At 48.7% G+C, this 19740-nt stretch overlaps 1 protein-coding gene across 9 annotated transcripts in view; it reads right to left on the bottom strand.

Moving 5' to 3' along the window:
- Positions 1 to 5988: 5988 nt before the first annotated feature.
- The window catches only part of robo2 (roundabout, axon guidance receptor, homolog 2 (Drosophila)), a 586853-nt gene continuing 573101 nt past the window's right edge, over positions 5989 to 19740 (bottom strand). For 5 of the 9 annotated variants that reach the window (XM_090223920.1, XM_090223916.1, XM_090223918.1 and 2 more), the window contains 4 exons: positions 18335 to 18493; positions 16897 to 17169; positions 11641 to 11838; positions 5989 to 10060 (listed from right to left, as the gene is read on the bottom strand). In XM_090223920.1, the coding sequence (XP_090080046.1) occupies positions 10059 to 10060; positions 11641 to 11838; positions 16897 to 17169; positions 18335 to 18493 (632 nt within the window). In that variant the 3' untranslated portion in view covers positions 5989 to 10058. Of the gene's footprint in view, positions 10061 to 11640; positions 11839 to 16896; positions 17170 to 18334; positions 18494 to 18989; positions 19176 to 19740 lie in introns of all 9 variants that reach the window. The other 4 variants (XM_090223914.1, XM_090223912.1, XM_036965116.2 and 1 more) reach the window with 2 other exon arrangements.

The following is a 19740-nucleotide window of genomic DNA, read 5'->3' on the forward strand; positions in this document are numbered from 1 at the left end:
CTGAGGATGAGACAGAGGATGAGACTGAGGCTGGGTCTGAGGATGAGACAGACTAAGACTGAGGCTGAGGATGAGGATGAGACAGGCTGAGGATGAGATTGGGACTAAGACTGGGGCTGAGGATGAGACTGAGACTGGGGCTGAGGATGAGACAGACTAAGATTGAGGCTGAGGATGAGGATGAGAGAGGCTGAGGATGAGATTGGGACTGAGACTGGGGCTGAGGATGAGACTGAGACTGGGTCTGAGGATGAGACACTAAGAATGGGCTGAGGATGAGACTGGGTCTGAGGATGAGACAGACTGAGACTGGGGCTGAGGATGAGACAGACTGAGAATGGGCTGAGGATAAGACTGACACTGGGGCTGAGGATGCGTCTGAGACTGGGGCTGAGTATGAGTCTGAGACTGGGGCTGAGGATGAGACGGGCTGGGGCTGAGGATGAGACTGACACTGGGGCTGAGGATGAGAGTGGGGCTGAGGATGAGACTGAGACTGGGGCTGAGGATGAGACTGAGAAAAGAGGCTGAGGCTGGGGCTGAGGCTGGGGCTGAGTCTGGGGCTGATGATGAGACTGAGACAAGAGGCTGAGGCTGAGGCTGAGACTGAGGCTGGGGCTGGGGTTGAGACTGAGGCTGGGGCTGAGACTGAGTCTGGGGCTGAGACTGAGACTGGGGCTGAGACTGAGACTGAGACAAGAGGCTGAGGCTGAGACTGAGACTGGGGCTGAGGCTGGGGCAGATGATGAGACTGAGACAAGAGGCTGAGGCTGAGTCTGAGGCTGGGGCTGGGGTTGAGACTGAGGCTGGGGCTGAGACTGAGTCTGGGGCTGAGACTGGGGCTGAGACTGAGGCTGATGATGAGACTGAGACAAGAGGCTGAGGCTGAGACTGAGACTGAGACTGAGACTGAGTCTGAGACTGAGACTGAGACTGGGGCTGAGACTGAGACTGAGTCTGAGACTGAGACTGAGACTGGGGCTGAGACTGAGACTGAGACTGGGGTTGAGACTGAGACTGAGACTGGGGCTGAGACTGAGACTGGGACTGGGGCTGAGACTGAGACTGAGACTGAGGCTGAGACTGAGTCTGAGACTGAGACTGAGACTGGGGCTGAGACTGAGACTGAGACTGAGACTGGGGCTGAGACTGAGACTGGGGCTGAGACTGAGACTGGGGCTGAGACTGAGACTGAGACTGAGACTGAGAATGAGACTGGGGCTGAGACTGAGACTGAGACTGGGGCTGAGACAGACTGAGACTGAGACTGAGACTGGGGCTGAGACTGAGACTGAGACTGAGACTGAGAATGAGACTGGGGCCGAGACAGACTGAGACTGAGACTGGGGCTGAGACTGGGGCTGAGACTGAGGCTGATGATGAGACTGAGACAAGAGGCTGAGGCTGAGACTGAGACTGAGTCTGAGACTGAGACTGAGACTGGGGCTGAGACTGAGACTGAGTCTGAGACTGAGACTGAGACTGAGACTGAGACTGAGTCTGAGACTGAGACTGAGACTGGGGCTGAGACTGAGACTGAGTCTGAGACTGAGACTGAGACTGGGGCTGAGACTGAGACTGGGATTGAGACTGAGACTGAGACTGGTGCTGAGTCTGAGACTGAGACTGAGACTGGGGCTGAGACTGAGACTGGGGCTGAGACTGAGACTGGATCTGAGACTGAGACTGAGACTGAGACTGAGACTGAGACTGAGAATGAGACTGGGGCTGAGACTGAGACTGAGACTGGGGCTGAGACAGACTGAGACTGAGACTGAGACTGAGACTGAGACTGAGACTGAGACTGAGACTGGGGCTGAGGCTGAGACTGAAGCTGAGACTGAGACTTAGTCTGAGACTGAGACTGAGACTGGGGCTGAGACAGACTGAGACTGAGACTGAGACTGGGGCTGAGACTGAGACTGAGTCTGAGTCTGAGACTGAGACTGAGTCTGAGACTGAGACTGGGGCTGAGACAGACTGAGGCTGAGCCTGAGACTGAGACTGGGGCTGAGACTGAAACTGAGACAGACTGATACTGGGGCTGAGACTGAGACTGAGACTGGGGCTGAGACTGAGACTGAGACTGAGACTGGGTCTGAGAATGGGGCTGAGACTGAGACTGAGACTGAGACTGAGACTGAGACTGAGACAGACTGAGACTGAGACTGGGGCTGAGACTGAGACTGGGGCTGAGACTGGGACTGAGACTGGGGCTAAGACTGGGACTGAGACTGGGACTGGGGCTGAGACTGGGGCTGAGACTGGGGCTGAGCCTGGGTCTGAGACTGAGACTGGGGCTGGGGCTGAGACTGAGACTGAGACTGAGACTGGGGCTGAGACTGGGACTGAGACTGAGACTGGGGCTGAGACTGGGGCTGAGACTGAGACTGAGAATGGGGCTGAGACTGAGACTGACACTGGGGCTGAGACTGAGACTGAGACTGAGACTGGGGATTAGACTGGGACTGAGACTGGGGCTGAGACTGGGACTGAGACTGGGGATGAGACTGAGACTGAGACTGGGGCTGAGGCTGGGGCTGAGACTGAGACTGAGACTGGGGCTGAGACTGAGACTGGGGCTGAGACTGAGACTGAGACTGAGACAGACTGAGACTGGGGCTGAGACTGAGACTGAGACTGAGACTGAGACAGACTGTGACTGGGGTTGAGACTGAGACTGGGTCTGTTACTGAGACTGAGACTGAGACTGAGACTGAGACATACTGAGACTGGGGCTGAGACAGACTGAGACTGAGACTGAGACTGGGGCTAAGACAGAGATTGAGACTGAGACTGAGACTGAGTCTGAGACTGACTGAGACTGAGACAGACTGAGACTGGGGCTGAGACTGAGACAGACTGAGACTGGGGCTGAGACTGAGACTGGGGCTGAGACTGAGACTGAGACTGAGATTGAGACTGAGACTGAGACTGAGACTGAGACAGACTGAGACTGGGGCTGAGACTGAGACTGAGACTGAGACAGACTGAGACTGGGGCTGAGACTGAGACTGAGACTGAGACAGACTGTGACTGGGGTTGAGACTGAGACTGGGTCTGTTACTGAGACTGAGACTGAGACTGAGACTGAGACATACTGAGACTGGGGCTGAGACTGAGACTGAGACTGAGACTGGTGTTGAGACTGGGGCTGAGACTGAGACTGAGACTGAGACTGGGGCTGAGACTGAGACAGACTGAGACTGGGGCTGAGACATACTGAGACTGAGACAGACTGGGGCTGAGACTGAGACTGGGGCTGAGACTGGGACTGAGACTGAGACTGAGACTGGGGCTGAGACTGGGACTGAGACTGAGACTGGGGCTGAGACTGGGGCTGAGACTGGGGCTGGGGCTGAGACTGGGGCTGAGACTGGGGCTGAGACTGGGGCTGAGACTGGGACTGGGACTGGGACTGGGACTGAGACTGAGACTGGGGCTGAGACTGGGGCTGAGACTGGGGCTGAGACTGAGACTGGGGCAAAGACTGGGGCTGAGACTGGGGCTGAGACTGAGGCTGAGACTGGGGCTGAGACTGGGGCTGAGACTGAGACTGGGGCTGAGACTGAGACAGATGAGACTGGGGCCGAGATTGAGACTGGGGCTGAGACTGAGATTGAGACTGAGACTGAGACTGGGGCTGAGACTGAGATTGAGACTGAGACTGAGACTGAGACTGAGGCTGAGACTGAGACTGAGGCTGGGGATGAGACTGAGACTGAGACTGGGGCTGAGACTGGGGCTGAGACTGAGACTGGGGCTGAGACTGAGACTGAGACTGAGACAGATGAGACTGGGCCGAGACTGAGACTGGGGCTGAGACTGAGATTGAGACTGAGACTGAGACTGGGGCTGAGACTGAGATTGAGACTGAGACTGAGACTGGGGCTGAGACAGACTGAGGCTTAGACTGAGACTGAGACTGGGGCTGAGACTGAGACTGAGACTGGGGCTGAGACTGAGATTGAGATTGAGATTGAGACTGAGACTGAGTCTGAGACTGAGTGAGACTGAGACAGACTGGGGCAGAGACTGAGACTGAGACTGAGACTGAGACCGACTGAGACTGGGGCTGAGACTGAGACTGAGAATGAGACTGAGAAGAGACTGAGACAGACTGAGACTGGGGCTGAGACTGAGACTGAGATTGAGATTGAGACTGAGACTGAGACAGACTGAGACTGGGGTTGAGACTGAGACTGGGGCTGAGACTGGGGCTGAGACTGGGGCTGAGACTGGGGTTGAGACTGAGACAGACTGAGACTGGGGATGAGACTGAGACTGAGACTGGGGCTGAGACTTGGGCTGAGACTGAGACTGAGACTGAGACTGGGGCTTAGACTGAGACTGAGACAGACTGAGACTGGGGCTGAGACTGAGACTGGGTTGAGACTGGGGCTGAGACTGAGACTGAGACTGAGACTGGGGCTGAGACTGGGGCTGAGACTGGGGCTGAGACTGAGACTGAGATTGTGACTGAGGCTGAGACTGGGGCTGAGACTGATACTGAGATTGAGACTTGGACTGGGGTTGAGACAGAGACTGAGACTGAGACTGAGTTGTGACATAGTGAATTTGTTCCTGCTTCACCAGCACTGACGGATTGTTTGCTGAATCTTTGTCATTATGACAACAAATATTATCCAACCGTTTCCAATATTACGTACGTGGAGGGAAGGAAGGCCTTGGGAAAACACACTGATCTGAGACAGGACAGAGATCTGTCTCTAACCTTCTCACACTCCTCATCCTCTCTGCTTCAATCATTCACATTGATCAGAGAGAGAGAGAGAGAAAGTGAGAGAGTAGTGATTTAGGGAGTTGGAGGACTGGTAAATGTAACTAGTTCTTAACTTACTTTGTCTCACTAACGCATTGTAGGTTTGGTTTGTTAGTGGAGAGTGAGGGGAGGTGTTTGGAATGCTGTTCCTCAAGCTGTTAGCTTGAAAGACCCCTTATAGGTGTGAGGTGCTGTTTTAAAGCCCCAGACAGAGAATTCAGAACAGAGAGGGAGAGAGAGAAAGAAAGGAAGAAAATTAGTGAGTGGGGTGTAGAGAGAGATTAAAGATATTAACATGAATAATTGCTGTCATTTAGGTGGAGCGGAGAGCAGGAATGTGATAATGAAATAATTTAACGAACTATAAAACAGCCTTTTATTGGTTTTCATTACGTGAGCCATCGTTCCTCAAACTCCATCAGACTAGCTGGCTTTCACATTACAAATCAGATGGAGGTCTGTCTAAAAGCCTCTCTATGCTCAGAAGAACATCACCCAAAGCAGTCTGTAAGTACACATAGACATACCAAATGACAGGGGACACAGTGTAACCTAACATTCAGATGAGACATTTGCCAATAAAGTCATAGCAAACTAAGTTGCTCTGATGGACTTGTTAAGGTGAAAAGTAATTTTTCCCTCCAAGCAGTTATCAACGCCTCATTCTGCCTCATTTGCTGACTCTATTTTGTCACATCCTGGTGTTCAAAAAGGAAAAATATAAAATGCACTATCTGAGCAACATTTCTTAAGTTATTTTAAGTTCTTAAGTGTTGTTCAAAGCGCAGGTGCCTAACTCATTGAGGGATTTGGCGTTCTGTTTGATGTTGGCACTCTCCGAGAGGAGCAGCATGTCAACTGGTTTGACACAAAAAGCACAGCTGAGTCAGACACCCTCTCAAACACATACAGTACACACAGGCACGAACGCACGCACGCACGCACGCACGCACGCACACACACACACACGCACACACACACACACACAGACAGACAGACAGGACAGAATGAAACAATATTCTTTTTAGAGGAGACTTCAGAGTTGTTGTCTTTCTCTTGGAACAAAATAATGTATGTCCAAAAATCCATACTCAAGATGTCAGCCAATGAAACCATGATACAGAAACTTTCCAGCCGACTTTGAAAGATACTAGTATTGCGTAAAACACCTTGTCAATCAACGGAGCGAAAGACAAGGGTTCACATTTTTCAAAAATATTTTATTTGTTGATAGTGATCCAGGTACAAGGAAAGAAAATAACTTGGATTGATTCTTACAGGACATGGGAATGAGACTTGTAAAAGTTGAATTTCTTGCTCCACTATTTTCCTCTTATTGGACAAGGACATGCAAGGGAATACAGAAGGTTGTACAGAATGTAGAAATGGCATTGGAGAGATGGCCTCACCTTGCCCGACACTGTACAGAAAGACTTCACCCAACAACTTGCTCTTTTTCTCTTTTTTTAATCCTCTTTTTTTGTTGCAAAAAGACGAACACACAGATCCAACAATACTGAGAAAAGGAACCAAAGAGACGGAAAGCCAAAGTACTTTCCAACCTTCCAAAAAAGACACCTGTATCTATTGTCTTGTCAAGCAAATGAGGAGCATATCGCTGTTTGTGTTTGGAAAAAGTTTGAGAGTCTTTCGTTTTGAGATGAGACGGAGCAGAGTTGTTAACGTGCAGGACCCAGTGACTCCATTGTCTCTGACAACTAATGACTCAGCTTTGCAACTTGCTGTGGACCTGGAGAGTCAATCAAGTCCTTATGGCCCAGCTCAGGGATGGGCAATTTCAGTCCTCGGTGGGCCTTATTGATGCCACATTTTTGCCCCAGCTAACTCACCTGACTCCAATAATCAACTAATCATGATCTTCAGTTAAGAATGCAATCAGTTTAATCAGCTGTGTTTGCTAGGGATGGGGACAATGTGTGACAGCACTCTGGCCCCTGAGGACTGGAGTTGCCCATCCCTGGCCTTCTTCGACAGCAAAGCTTACAAAAAACAAACATTTTATATTCCACAAATCTTTATGCATATTTCACAATATACCTTTTTATTATCATTTTAATAAATACAAAACAACAACACTGTGATTTAAAAGAAAACCATGATTATTAAAAAGACACAAAAACACATTAGAAGTATCCATATTAATTTGGTATGTTCTGTTACTGACATCTTGTCTTAAGGTGGATGGACCAGCACGCTAAACGTGGAATTAAAACCACTGGCGAAAAGAAATGAAACAGGACAGCATCGGACATAAAAGAGGGATATCTTTCAGCAATGAAACTGGAATGAAATAACCGAGTGGAGATGCATATGAATATATACACACATACATGAACACCGCCAGAATGTACAGTAAAATAACCTGAGACACTCCTTGCACCTCATATCCAGAACACTGGCCACTAGGTTGATGATATGAAATGACAGTGACATGAACACAACAGTACAACAGCATATCTGGCAAAGCTTCCGTTTGCTTTCCAACTCTCCTTTTATCAACATTAAGCAGTACAAAAGAAGACTAAATAAACATTTTACCGGTAAAATCCTGAACGTTGATATCGAACACATCGTTAAGCAACCTTTTTGAGTCCATAAAATGCATACAAAGAAACAGGCTTTAAAAAAATGATAAGAACATTGTTTGAGAAGATACAAATTGAACATCTGAGGCTGAATAGTTCCATGTGGCAGAAGGAAAACGTGTTGTGAAAGGCAGATAGAAAGTAGTGCTATGTGCTGTAAAGACAGAGGCAGTGTGATCTCCTACTGCAGGTGGCTCTTCTCCATTCTGACTGTACCTGCCTTCTGCTTCACTATCTAATGCATTCTGGGAATTGGAGTCCCAATAGGGAGTCTAGTTAATGTTCTACTGTGTGCTAATTATAACATAGTACCATACTTCAAGGCAGGGACTGCAGTGCTCCGACTGAAACAGATACACAACAGTTGAGGCAGAAGCAGGCCATTGTGATGTTTTCATGGGATGGATGTGGAGTACATTTTACATTTACATTTGAATAATTTAGCAGAAGTTCTTATCCAGAGCGCCATATGGAAGCAATTAGGGTTAAGTGCCTCGCTCAAGGGCACACTGACAGATTTTTCACCTAGTTGGCTTGGGGATTCGATCCAGCAAACTTTCAGTTACTGGACAACGCTCTTAACCGAGTACATTGGCGCCAGGGTAGCCTAGTGGTTAGAGTGGTGGACTTGTAACTGAAATCCCCGAGCTGACAAGGTACAAATCTGTTGTTCTACCCCTGAACAGGCAGTTAACCCACTGTTCATAGGCCGTCATTGAAAATAAGAATTTGTTCTTAACTGACTTGCCTAGTTAAATAAAGGTAAAAAATAAATTAAGTGCTCTAAATTAAGCAAAAATAAAGTTAAAATGGATGACAAAAGAAATGTTTGACTCTCATAACAAAGGAGACAAAAGAAGGACCTATCCTAAAGCCTCTTTCCTGGCAATAGAGTGGCTTTAGCATCAATATTACTGTTTGTTCTTACTACAACTGGGTTTGACCCAATCCAGAGTTTAACAGTGGGGTGATTAAAAGGAAGCAAGTCATATGTCAGTTTTAGATTTAAGCAATAAGGCACCTCGGGGGTTTGTGGTATATGACCAATGTACCATGCCTAAGTGCTGTTCGCGGAGTGCCTCGATTCAGCCCATTGCAGTGGTATATTGGCCATATACCACAAACCCCCGAGGTGCCTTATTGCTATTATAAACTGGTTACCAATGTAATTAAAGCAGTAAAAATAAATGTTATGTCATACCTGTGGTATGCGGTCTGATATACCATGGTTTTCAGCCAATCAGCATTAAGGGCTCGAAAACACCCAGTTTATAAAATGGATTACACCTATTGAACTATGGCTTTGAGGCTCCTCATAGTGTATTCTAAGTGCTACTCTATGGTTTCAGTGACTAGATTCTAGATGTTCACTTTGTCCATATTGCTCGACGCATTATACAAATGATCTTCAGATGAAAACAAAAACTCTAGAATTCAAGAGGATGAGATGAAGATCAAATAAATAGTATTTAAATGCTGGTATGAAGATGAGGGCCAAGCTAGATGTCCATTGTAATGTGGCTGTGTTATGTTCTGAAAACAAGACAATGCCTGGACTACCTCACAACTGCCAGCTCTAACAAGTCTATAGCAGTCCATTTGTAGGACTATAAGATTACAATAGAATCAGATGACGTTAACCCAATAATCAACTAATAAAAACAAATAAAACATGCAACCTTTATAGAACAAGGCAAGTCGGTTAAGATCAAATTCTTATTCACAATGACGGCCTAGGAACAGAGGGTTAACTGTTACCTTATCAGCTCGGGGATTCGATCTAGCAACCTTTCAGTTACTGGCCCAATGCGCTAACCATTAACACCTCCTCTCTCTGTCTCTACTCTGCCCCTTCTCTGCCCCCAACCTCAAAGACACAACAACAAAAAACATCTGCTTTCTGATTAGCCCTAACTTGGGAATGGGTATCCATTTAGTTGCTGTCCATAAGCAACCTCTTAATCTTTAATATCTCTCTGTACATTAGTATATATTTTCTCATCTTTCCAGGGAAACTCCTCTTCGCATGTTCTTCCGGTACTTCCTGTCAGTAGGAGCTATGCTTTTGTGCTTATCACCAAAAATCGCAGTGCAAAAAAACAATAATTAATAATAATAATGATAATAATTAATCAATGATAGGTATTAACAAATGATGGATCGTAAAAACAATTATTTTATGGCACACCAGCCTATCAATTCACGTATAATACAAATGACTAGATATAACCAACAGTATGGAATGAAGAAGCTCAAACTGAAGTAGGCTTGCATAGCAATGCAACAACAAGGTAAATCATCTATTTACAGGAAACAAGATTCACTTTTTTTCCCCAAGGACAGTTACTTTGAAAATTTGTTTTCTCATAAAGGTGTTTTAATTGTTTTGTTAACTTGCTCTTTTCTGACTGAAAAAAAATGAAGGTGGAAGGTGGGAAATCATTTTCTTGAGGACAACAACATAGTGGGATGTACAGTATGTATGTCTGTGTTTATACATCACATTTACAGTTCTGTTATGGTGGTCATCATCGTCATCTTCCTGCTCCTCTCCTCTGATAATACACAAAGAAGGACAAAGTTCATTACACCAACAGACGAGGCATAATTCTGATGAGGACGACGAGGCTTTACTCCAGTTCAGTTCAGATCCTACTGCAGACAGGTCACTCTGTGAGAGAGACAGAGAGAACAGCAATGTCAAGACATAGCTAAATCTTTGCCAAAATGATATACATTTAGGGTGCGTTCATACATTTACTCTTGCTATCTACTCCGATTTCAGAGCACTCTAGTCTGAGTGTGCCAGTGCGCAGGGAGGAGGTCAGAGACCTGGTTGTGTGGTGCCAGGGCAACAACCTCTACCTCAATGTGATCAAGACAAAGGAGATTATTGTGGACAACAGAAAAAGGAGGGCTGAGCACGCCCCCATTCTCAGCGACGGGGCTGTAGTGGAGCAGGTTGAGAGCCTGTCGGTGTCCACATCACCAACAAACTATCATGGTCCAAACACACTAAGACCGTTGTGAAGAGGGCACGACAAAACCTATTCCCCCTCAGGAGACTGAAAAGATTTGGCATGGGTCCTCAGATCCTCAAAAGGTTCTACAGCTGCAACATCGAGTGCATCCTGACGGGTTGCATCACTGCCTGGTATGGCAACTGTTTGGACTCCGACTTCAAGGCACTACAGAGGGTGGTGCGTACGGCCCAGTGCATCACTGGGGCCAAGCTTCCTGCCATCCAGGATCTCAATATCAGGTGGTGTCAGAGGAAGGCCCAAAAAATTGTCAGACTCCAGCCACCATGGTCATAGACTGTTCTCTCTGTTACCGCACGGCAAGCGGTATTGGAGCGCCAAGTCGAGTTCCAAAAGGCTTCTGAACAGCTTCTACACCCAAGCCATAAGGCTCATGAACAGCTAATCAGACCCTTATTTTATGCTGCTGCTACTCACTGTTTATAATCTATGCATAGTCACTTTAACTCTCCCGACATGTACATATTACCTCAATTACCTCAATTAACCGGTGCCCTGGATATTGACTCTGTACTGGTACACCCTGTATTTAACCTCACTTGTTGTTTTACTGCTACTGTTAAATTACTTGCTACTTTGATTTAACACTTATTTCAAATTTTTTTCTTAACTTTTTAAAGCATTGTTGGGCTTGTAAGTAAGTTGTATTCTGCGCATGTGACAAATAACATTTGATTTGATTTGAATAACTGCCAAACGCTCAACACCTGTTGATTATGACCGGTATCAGTAAACGTTGGCAACATTTTTTAAATTAAATTGATGCCAGCTGCAGTTACAGTCACCAACGCTCTGGATAACATGAAAACAGCCTAACCAGACCTGCTTAGGGGAAGTAAAATGATCAGAGTGAGGTGTTCTCTCATTTGTGTCTGGAAGTAGCTAGCAAAATAGCCAACGTTAGCCAGTTAGCTTGGGTGCTTGACTGCCGTTGTGAGGTCAGAAAGCTCGGATCAACTCTACTCCTCAGCCAGAACATTCAGTGTGCGCTCTGAACACTCAGAGAGCGAAACGCTCTGAATTTACAAACAAACAATCTGACAGCGCTCTGAATTTACCAATGACGAGAGGGCACTTTGAGCGTACTCTGGCACTCCCGATTGAATTTACGAACGCATTATCAATATGGTCCATGTAATCAATATAGTTGCTTATGACATCAAAATGCCTTCTTGTGATAAGACAGTAGACAAAATGGTGTGATACTTACATAACTCGCCTGAGTACTGTCCCTGTCCGTTGGTCCCCAGGAAGTCATTGTGGTCTGTGGTAGTCCGTTGGTGTGGCCCTCGAGGTCCCTCTCCCTTGCGTGGCCCCGTGGAGCCCTTGGAGGAGGCTGTCCCAGAGGAGCTGTGGCCCCCAGGGGAGGGGAACGAGGGTTTACTGTAGGGGGGCAGGCACCCCTCTTCTGGACAAACACACAGAGGGAAACATTCAGATTGTTACTACTAACCCTGACTGCAGTTGAGAGTGTTTTATTTATTTTAAATTATATGAACCTTTATTTTACCAGGCAGGTCAACTAAGAACAAATTGTTATTTAAAATGACGGCCAGGCAAGAGGAAAAAGGGCTCCTGTGGAGCAGAGGGCGAGGAAAATGCATTCTCATTTACAGAAATGACATGGGGACAACAAAAGTGTTTAACAACATGGTGGTTTGTCGATTCATTTTGGGGGGCTAGGTAAGTTTGGGCAGCCGTAGGTGGATTGGCTGGGTGGTGGTGGTTGCAGAAGGTGCTATAGTGAGACAGAAAGCCTGTTGGCAGACCTCCCTCCTAATGACATCTGCAGTGTGTTGGTGCCAGTGGGCAGTGTGGGCTCACACATGGGTCTCCCAGCTAACGCCCTTATGAAGAGGGGAAAGGCAACTACAGAGTTGTTAGTGTCTGCTGTGGCACCCCTTGCTGCAGATCAGTATATTGTAGTGTTGACCTGCTGTGACACCCCCTGCTGCAGATCGGTATATTGTAGTGTTGACCTGCTGTGGCACCCCCTGCTGCAGATCAGTATATTGTAGTGTTGACCTGCTGTGGCATCCCCTGCTGCAGATCAGTATATTGTAGTGTTGACCTGCTGTGGCATCCCCTGCTGCAGATCAGTATATTGTAGTGTTGACCTGCTGTGGCACCCCTTGCTGCAGATCAGTATATTGTAGTGTTGACCTGCTGTGACACCCCCTGCTGCAGATCGGTATATTGTAGTGTTGACCTGCTGTGTCACCCTGCTGCAGATCGGTATATTGTAGTGTTGCCCTGCTGTGGCACCCCCTGCTGCAGATCAGTATATTGTAGTGTTGACCTGCTGTGTCACCCCCTGCTGCAGATCGGTATATTGTAGTGTTGCCCTGCTGTGGCATCCCTGCTGCAGATCAGTATATTGTAGTGTTGACCTGCTGTGGCACCCCGTGCTGCAGATCAGTATATTGTAGTGTTGACCTGCTGTGGCATCCCTGCTGCAGATCAGTATATTGTAGTGTTGACCTGCTGTGGCACCCCCTGCTGCAGGTCAGTATATTGTAGTGTTGACCTGCGGTGGCACCCCGTGCTGCAGGTCAGTATATTGTAGTGTTGACCTGCTGTGGCACCCCCTGATGCAGGTCAGTATATTGTAGTGTTGACCTGCTGTGTCACCCCCTGCTGCAGATCAGTATATTGTAGTGTTGACCTGCTGTGGCACCCCCTGCTGCAGGTCAGTATATTGTAGTGTTGACCTGCTGTGGCACCCCCTGCTGCAGGTCAGTATATTGTAGTGTTGCCCTGCTGTGGCATCCCCTGCTGCAGGTCAGTATATTGTAGTCTTCCCCTGCGGTGGCACCCCCTGCTGCAGATCAGTATATTGTAGTGTTGACCTGCTGTGGCACCCCCTGCTGCAGGTCAGTATATTGTAGTGTTGCCCTGCTGTGGCATCCCCTGCTGCAGGTCAGTATATTGTAGTCTTCCCCTGCGGTGGCACCCCCTGCTGCAGATCAGTATATTGTAGTGTTGACCTGCGGTGGCACCCCCTGCTGCAGGTCAGTATATTGTAGTCTTCCCCTGCGGTGGCACCCCCTGCTGCAGATCAGTATATTGTAGTCTTCCCCTGCGGTGGCACCCCCTGCTGCAGATCAGTATATTGTAGTCTTCCCCTGCGGTGGCACCCCCTGCTGCAGATCAGTATATTGTAGTGTTGACCTGCGGTGGCACCCCCTGCTGCAGATCAGTATATTGTAGTCTTCCCCTGCGGTGGCACCCCCTGCTGCAGATCAGTATATTGTAGTGTTGACCTGCGGTGGCACCCCCTGTTGCAGGTCAGTATATTGTAGTCTTCCCCTGCGGTGGCACCCCCTACTGCAGATCAGTATATTGTAGTGTTGACCTGCTGTGGCATCCCCTGCTGCAGGTCAGTATATTGTAGTGTTGACCTGCTGTGGCACCCCCTGCTGCAGATCAGTATATTGTAATGTTGACCTGCTGTGGCATCCCTGCTGCAGGTCAGTATATTGTAGTGTTGACCTGCTGTGGCATCCCCTGCTGCAGGTCAGATTAGTGTAGTGTTGACCTGCGGTGGCACCCCGTGCTGCAGGTCAGTATATTGTAGTGTTGACCTGCTGTGTCACCCCGTGCTGCAGATCAGTATATTGTAGTGTTGACCTGCTGTGGCACCCCCTGCTGCAGGTCAGTATATTGTAGTGTTGACCTGCTGTGGCACCCCCTGCTGCAGATCAGTATATTGTAGTGTTAACCTGCTGTGGCACCCCCTGCTGCAGGTCAGTATATTGTAGTGTTGCCCTGCTGTGGCATCCCCTGCTGCAGGTCAGTATATTGTAGTCTTCCCCTGCGGTGGCACCCCCTGCTGCAGATCAGTATATTGTAGTGTTGACCTGCGGTGGCACCCCCTGCTGCAGATCAGTATATTGTAGTGTTGACCTGCTGTGGCATCCCCTGCTGCAGGTCAGTATAGTGTAGTGTTGACCTGCTGTGGCATCCCCTGCTGCAGGTCAGTATATTGTAGTGTTGACCTGCTGTGACACCCCCTGCTGCAGATGGGGTAGCCTAGTGGTTAGAGCGTTGGACTAGTAACTGGAAGGTTGCAAGTTCAAACCCTGAGCTGACAAGGTACAAATCTGTCGTTCTGCCCCTGAACAGGCAGTTAACCCACTGTTCCTAGGCCGTCATTGAAAAAAAGAACTTGTTCTTAACTGACTTGCCTAGTTAAATAAAGGTATATTGTGTTAACCTGCTGTGGCACCCCCTGCTGCAGATCAGTATATTGTAGTGTTGACCTGCTGTGGCACCCTGCTGCAGATCAGTATATTGTAGTGTTGACCTGCTGTGGCACCCCCTGCTGCAGATCAGTATATTGTAATGTTGACCTGCTGTGGCACCCCCTGCTGCAGATCAGTATATTGTAGTGTTGACCTGCTGTGGCACCCCCTGCTGCAGATCAGTATATTGTAGTGTTGACCTGCTGTGGCACCCCCTGCTGCAGATCGGTATATTGTAGTGTTGACCTGCTGTGGCACCCCCTGCTGCAGATCAGTATATTGTAGTGTTGACCTGCTGTGGCACCCCCTGCTGCAGATCAGTATATTGTAGTGTTGACCTGCTGTGGCACCCCCTGATGCAGATCAGTATATTGTAGTGTTGACCTGCTGTGGCACCCCCTGCTGCAGATCAGTATATTGTAGTGTTGCCCTGCTGTGGCACCCCCTGCAGCAGATCAGTATATTGTAGTGTTGACCTGCTGTGGCACCCCCTGCTGCAGGTCAGTATATTGTAGTGTTGACCTGCTGTGACACCCCCTGCTGCAGATGGGGTAGCCTAGTGGTTAGAGCGTTGGACTAGTAACCGGAAGGTTGCAAGTTCAAACCCTGAGCTGACAAGGTACAAATCTGTCGTTCTGCCCCTGAACAGGCAGTTAACCCACTAGTTCCTAGGCCGTCATTGAAAAAAAGAACTTGTTCTTAACTGACTTGCCTAGTTAAATAAAGGTATATTGTGTTAACCTGCTGTGGCACCCCCTGCTGCAGATCAGTATATTGTAGTGTTGACCTGCTGTGTCACCCTGCTGCAGGTCAGTATATTGTAGTGTTGACCTGCGGTGGCACTCCCTTCTGCAGGTCAGTATATTGTAGTGTTGACCTGCTGTGTCACCTCCTGCTGCAGATCAGTATATTGTAGTGTTGACCTGCGGTGGCACCCCGTGCTGCAGATCTGTATTTTAATATTTTAGCACTGACATGCTTTGGCACCCTCTGTGTATCAGTCAACTTGGAGAGCCTTCTGAACTCTGATGTGTATCAGTTAACTTAGAGAGCCTTCTGAACTCTGTGTATCAGTCAACTTAGAGAGCCTTCTGAACTCTGCTGTGTATCAGTCAACTTGTAGAGCCTTCTGATCTCTGCTGTGTATCAGTCAACTTGGAGAGCCTTCTGAACTCTGCTGTGTATCAGTCAACTTAGAGAGCCTTCTGATCTCTGCTGTGTATCAGTCAACTTGGAGAGCTTTCTGAACTCTGCTGTGTATCAGTCAACTTAGAGAGCCTTCTGATCTCTGCTGTGTATCAGTCAACTTGGAGAGCCATCTGAACTCTGATGTGTATCAGTCAACTTAGAGAGCCTTCTGAACTCTGCTGTGTATCAGTCAACTTGGAGTGCACTTCTTATTGTTTTCTGAAGAAGAATCTGATGAATGTGATACCTCTCTGGATCTCCGGGTCTGTCTGTCTGTCGTTCTGTCTGGCTCTCTGTCTGGCTTTCTGTCTGCCTCTCTGTCTGCCTCTCTGTCTGCCTCTGTCTGTTGCTCTGTCTGTCCTGGCACAGACAGGACAGGAACACAGCATGGTGAGGTCTAATGACTCCACACACAGACAGATGGGTGGAGTGGTGGAGTGGCCGCTGTTTGTCTGAGAGGAGAAAGCTGGGGTGATTAGACTGCATCTGTCTGGCTAGAGCCTTCTGCCTGGACTGGGCTGGAGCCGGACACCATTGGCGATGCCTACAGGCTGTGTGTGTGTGTGTGTGTGTGTGTGTGTGTGTGTGTGTGTGTGTGTGTGTGTGTGTGTGTGTGTGTGTGTAGGGGGGAGCATTCTGGAAGACAAGTACAAGTGGCAGACAGTGCAATCTGTTCATGGGAGCTCAGTCTCCTCTCAGCAGGAGATTGAACACCAGGGTTTAGTAAAGGCTCTGGTCTGCCAAGGCACCGCAGCCATCAGGACCCTGCTGTCACACAGTTACTCTCTCTGTACAGCAATGGCTGCTGACCTAACCACATTTCTACTGGCTCCATACTGTGGTGCGGAATATGAGTTATTGTTCTAAAGTAATGTTCGCTCACATCCAACACACTGCCACAGTGCAGGATACAAGAAATTGGCATCTGCAAATTAGAACGAACACCTGTGCAATGAATGGAATGTTTGGATCAGGTCGAGTCTTTCAGACAGCGTGCTGGCATTTTCACTTGCTTTTACCCTCCAGTCCAGTACCTGTTTTGTGTCCCCTGCGTGGGTCGTCTCCTCGGTCCATGGATGCTAGTCTGTCCTGGGCCTGGCGGTGCCGCTCCAGAGAGGTGCGTGTCTGTCTGTCCATGCAGCTCTTCATCTCCTCCAGCCCAGACAGGGGCATGGCACCACACATGGGCTGGCGCTCCAGGGACGAGGCCTTCTTCTCGGTTGGGGGGCACACACCGCCTACACTACGGGCTCCCTGGATAGGCCCTGGTCCCTGGATGGGAGGGGGGTCAGGGGGAGGAGGTAGGTCTGGGAGGGAGGGGTGATGTGGTTAACTACATGGTAACAGTCTGGTGATATATCAGTAATCAGTCAATCAGTATTAATCAGTAATTGTATTATTGTCCAAGTCCTTATAGATCAGGGCTCTCCAACTCTGTCACTGGAGAGCTATCCTCCTGTAGGCTCCAATCCTGTCACTGGAGAGCTATCCTCCTGTAGGCTCCAACCCTGTTACTGGAGAGCTATCCTCCTGTAGGCTCCAAACCTGTTACTGGAGATCTATCCTCCTGTAGGCTCCAATCCTGTCACTGGAGAGCTATCCTCCTGTAGGCTCCAAAACTGTTACTGGAGAGCTATCCTCCTGTAGGCTTCAACCCTGTTACTGGAGAGCTATCCTCCTATAGGCTCCAATCCTGTTATTGGAGAGCTATCCTCCTGTAGGCTTCAATCCTGTTACTGGAGAGCTATCCTCCTGTAGGCTCCAACCCTGTTACTGGAGAGCTATCCTCCTGTAGGCTTCAACCCTGTTACTGGATAGCTATCCTCCTGTAGGCTCCAATCCTGTTATTGGAGAGCTATCCTCCTGTAGGCTTCAATCCTGTTACTGGAGAGCTATCCTGTAGGCTCTAACCCTGTCACTGGAGAGCTATCCTCCTGTAGGCTCCAACCCTGTAACTGGAGAGCTATCCTCCTGTAGGCTCCAACCCCAGTTGTAACTATCCTGATTCAGCATTTTAACCAGCTAATTATTCAAATCAGGTGCGCTATATTGAGGTTGGAGTGAAAACCTACAGGACAGTATCTCTCCAGGAACAGGGTTGGAGTGAAAACCTACTGGACAGTATCTCTCCAGGAACAGGGTTGGAGTGAAAACCTACAGGACAGTATCTCTCCCGGAACAGGGTTGGAGTGAAAACCTACAGGACAGCATCTCTCCAGGAACAGGGTTGGAGTGAAAACCTACAGGACAGTATTTCTCCAGGAACAGGGTTGGAGTGAAAACCTACAGGACAGTATCTCTCCAGGAACAGGGTTGGAGTGAAAACCTACAGGACAGTATCTCTCCAGGAACACGGATGGAGAACCCTGGTATAGATGATGAGTAATTTGTGTCAGAGGTAAGTCTCCGCTTATACAAAGTTCTGGGAAAGTTCTGGTTAAAGCACCAAGCCGTCCAGGATCCCTCTCTTACCGTCTGCACTGGCGTCTCTCTTGTGGGGCGCGGTGCCCTGTCCCCGGGGCTTGCGGGTGGGCCGGGCAGCCCTCTGGTGGCCCAGGCTGTGTGTGCCCACCATGCTGCCATCTGTAGAGAAGGGACTGCTGGGCCGGGCCCGGTGGGACAGCCCTTTACCTGGAGGAGGAGGAGGGAGAGAAGTGGAGAGAAAGGCCACTAGGTTAGTGGAGGTACTGAGGGGAACATGGAGAGAGGCGGGTTAAAGAGCATGCCTGGCAGGAAGCTCGCAGGATCCCATGGAAGGTTCAGTTAGTTCATCAGTCACCAGAAATCCTCAAAATCACTCCATTATTTTGACAATGAGAACGTACAGGCAGTGTTAGAAGCCTGCAAAGAAATCACCAGTGAGTTCACCCAGAAATCTTTCCTCTATCCCAATTTGGTAGGAGTCAGAGTGCAAAGCTGGAGGAAAGTTAGAGTTGAATCAAGGTTTGGATCCTTTGTTCAGCCACATATTGTAGAGCCATGCACATTTTCCACCAAACAGCAGTAGAGAGGAGAAAACACCAGCTAGCAGATGGCAGGAAGTAGATCAATCACTGCATCTCTTTCTGAGTCATACAGAGGTTCCAGAGAGAACAGGCTGGAGGGGCTCCACTCCTCATATACCAACCTCTCTTGGCCAGGCTGGTGCCCTCCAGGTGGTAGCCTGCCTTGTCAGCGGCTGCCACCAGGGCCTGGGCGAAGCTACACTGGGTGTAGAGGGACCCGTCAGAGGAGCTGCCCACACTGGACCTGTGGCTGGAGTAGTGACGGTCATCTTCCTCTGAGGCTGACCCCCAGCCGTTAACCATGGACCCTGAGGGACACCACCAGCTAGACCATCAGAGCACTGCACAGGGTGTGTGTGTGTGTGTGTGTGTGTGTGTGTGTGTGTGTGTGTGTGTGTGTGTGTGTGTGTGTGTGTGTGTGTGTGTGTGTGTCTGTGTGTGTGTGTGTGTGTTCACAAATCAAGTAAGAGTCTCTAATATCCAACCGCATCATTTTTATAGCCTCCAGACCCCAAGCGAGGAAATTCCACAGACACAAAAGGCCTCGCCATTTTGAACATCTGCGCTGTGGCTGTAGGTTTCAATGGACTCATGTGTTGTGGAATCGTGTAATGAGGGTTAATATCAGGTTGTTAGGGCTCCATCTCAGGTTTCTCTGTGCTGCAGGGCCTCAGTGTTGTGGCAGGTCAGTAGTGGTTTACTACACTCATTCTGTTCTGCCCATCATTAAACACACGCTCACACACACGCTCACACACATGCTCACACACACGCTCATACACACACACTCACACACATGCCACACATACAGAGGCCTCTTGAGTTTGGCCTGCTTTTGATAAAGAAAAACAACACTCCTGTCCAGAGCTGAGG

Source organism: Oncorhynchus mykiss, chromosome 27 (assembly GCF_057628025.1).
Source record: "Oncorhynchus mykiss isolate SJ-2025 chromosome 27, ASM5762802v1, whole genome shotgun sequence".
In the NCBI taxonomy this organism is placed as follows: domain Eukaryota; kingdom Metazoa; phylum Chordata; class Actinopteri; order Salmoniformes; family Salmonidae; genus Oncorhynchus; species Oncorhynchus mykiss.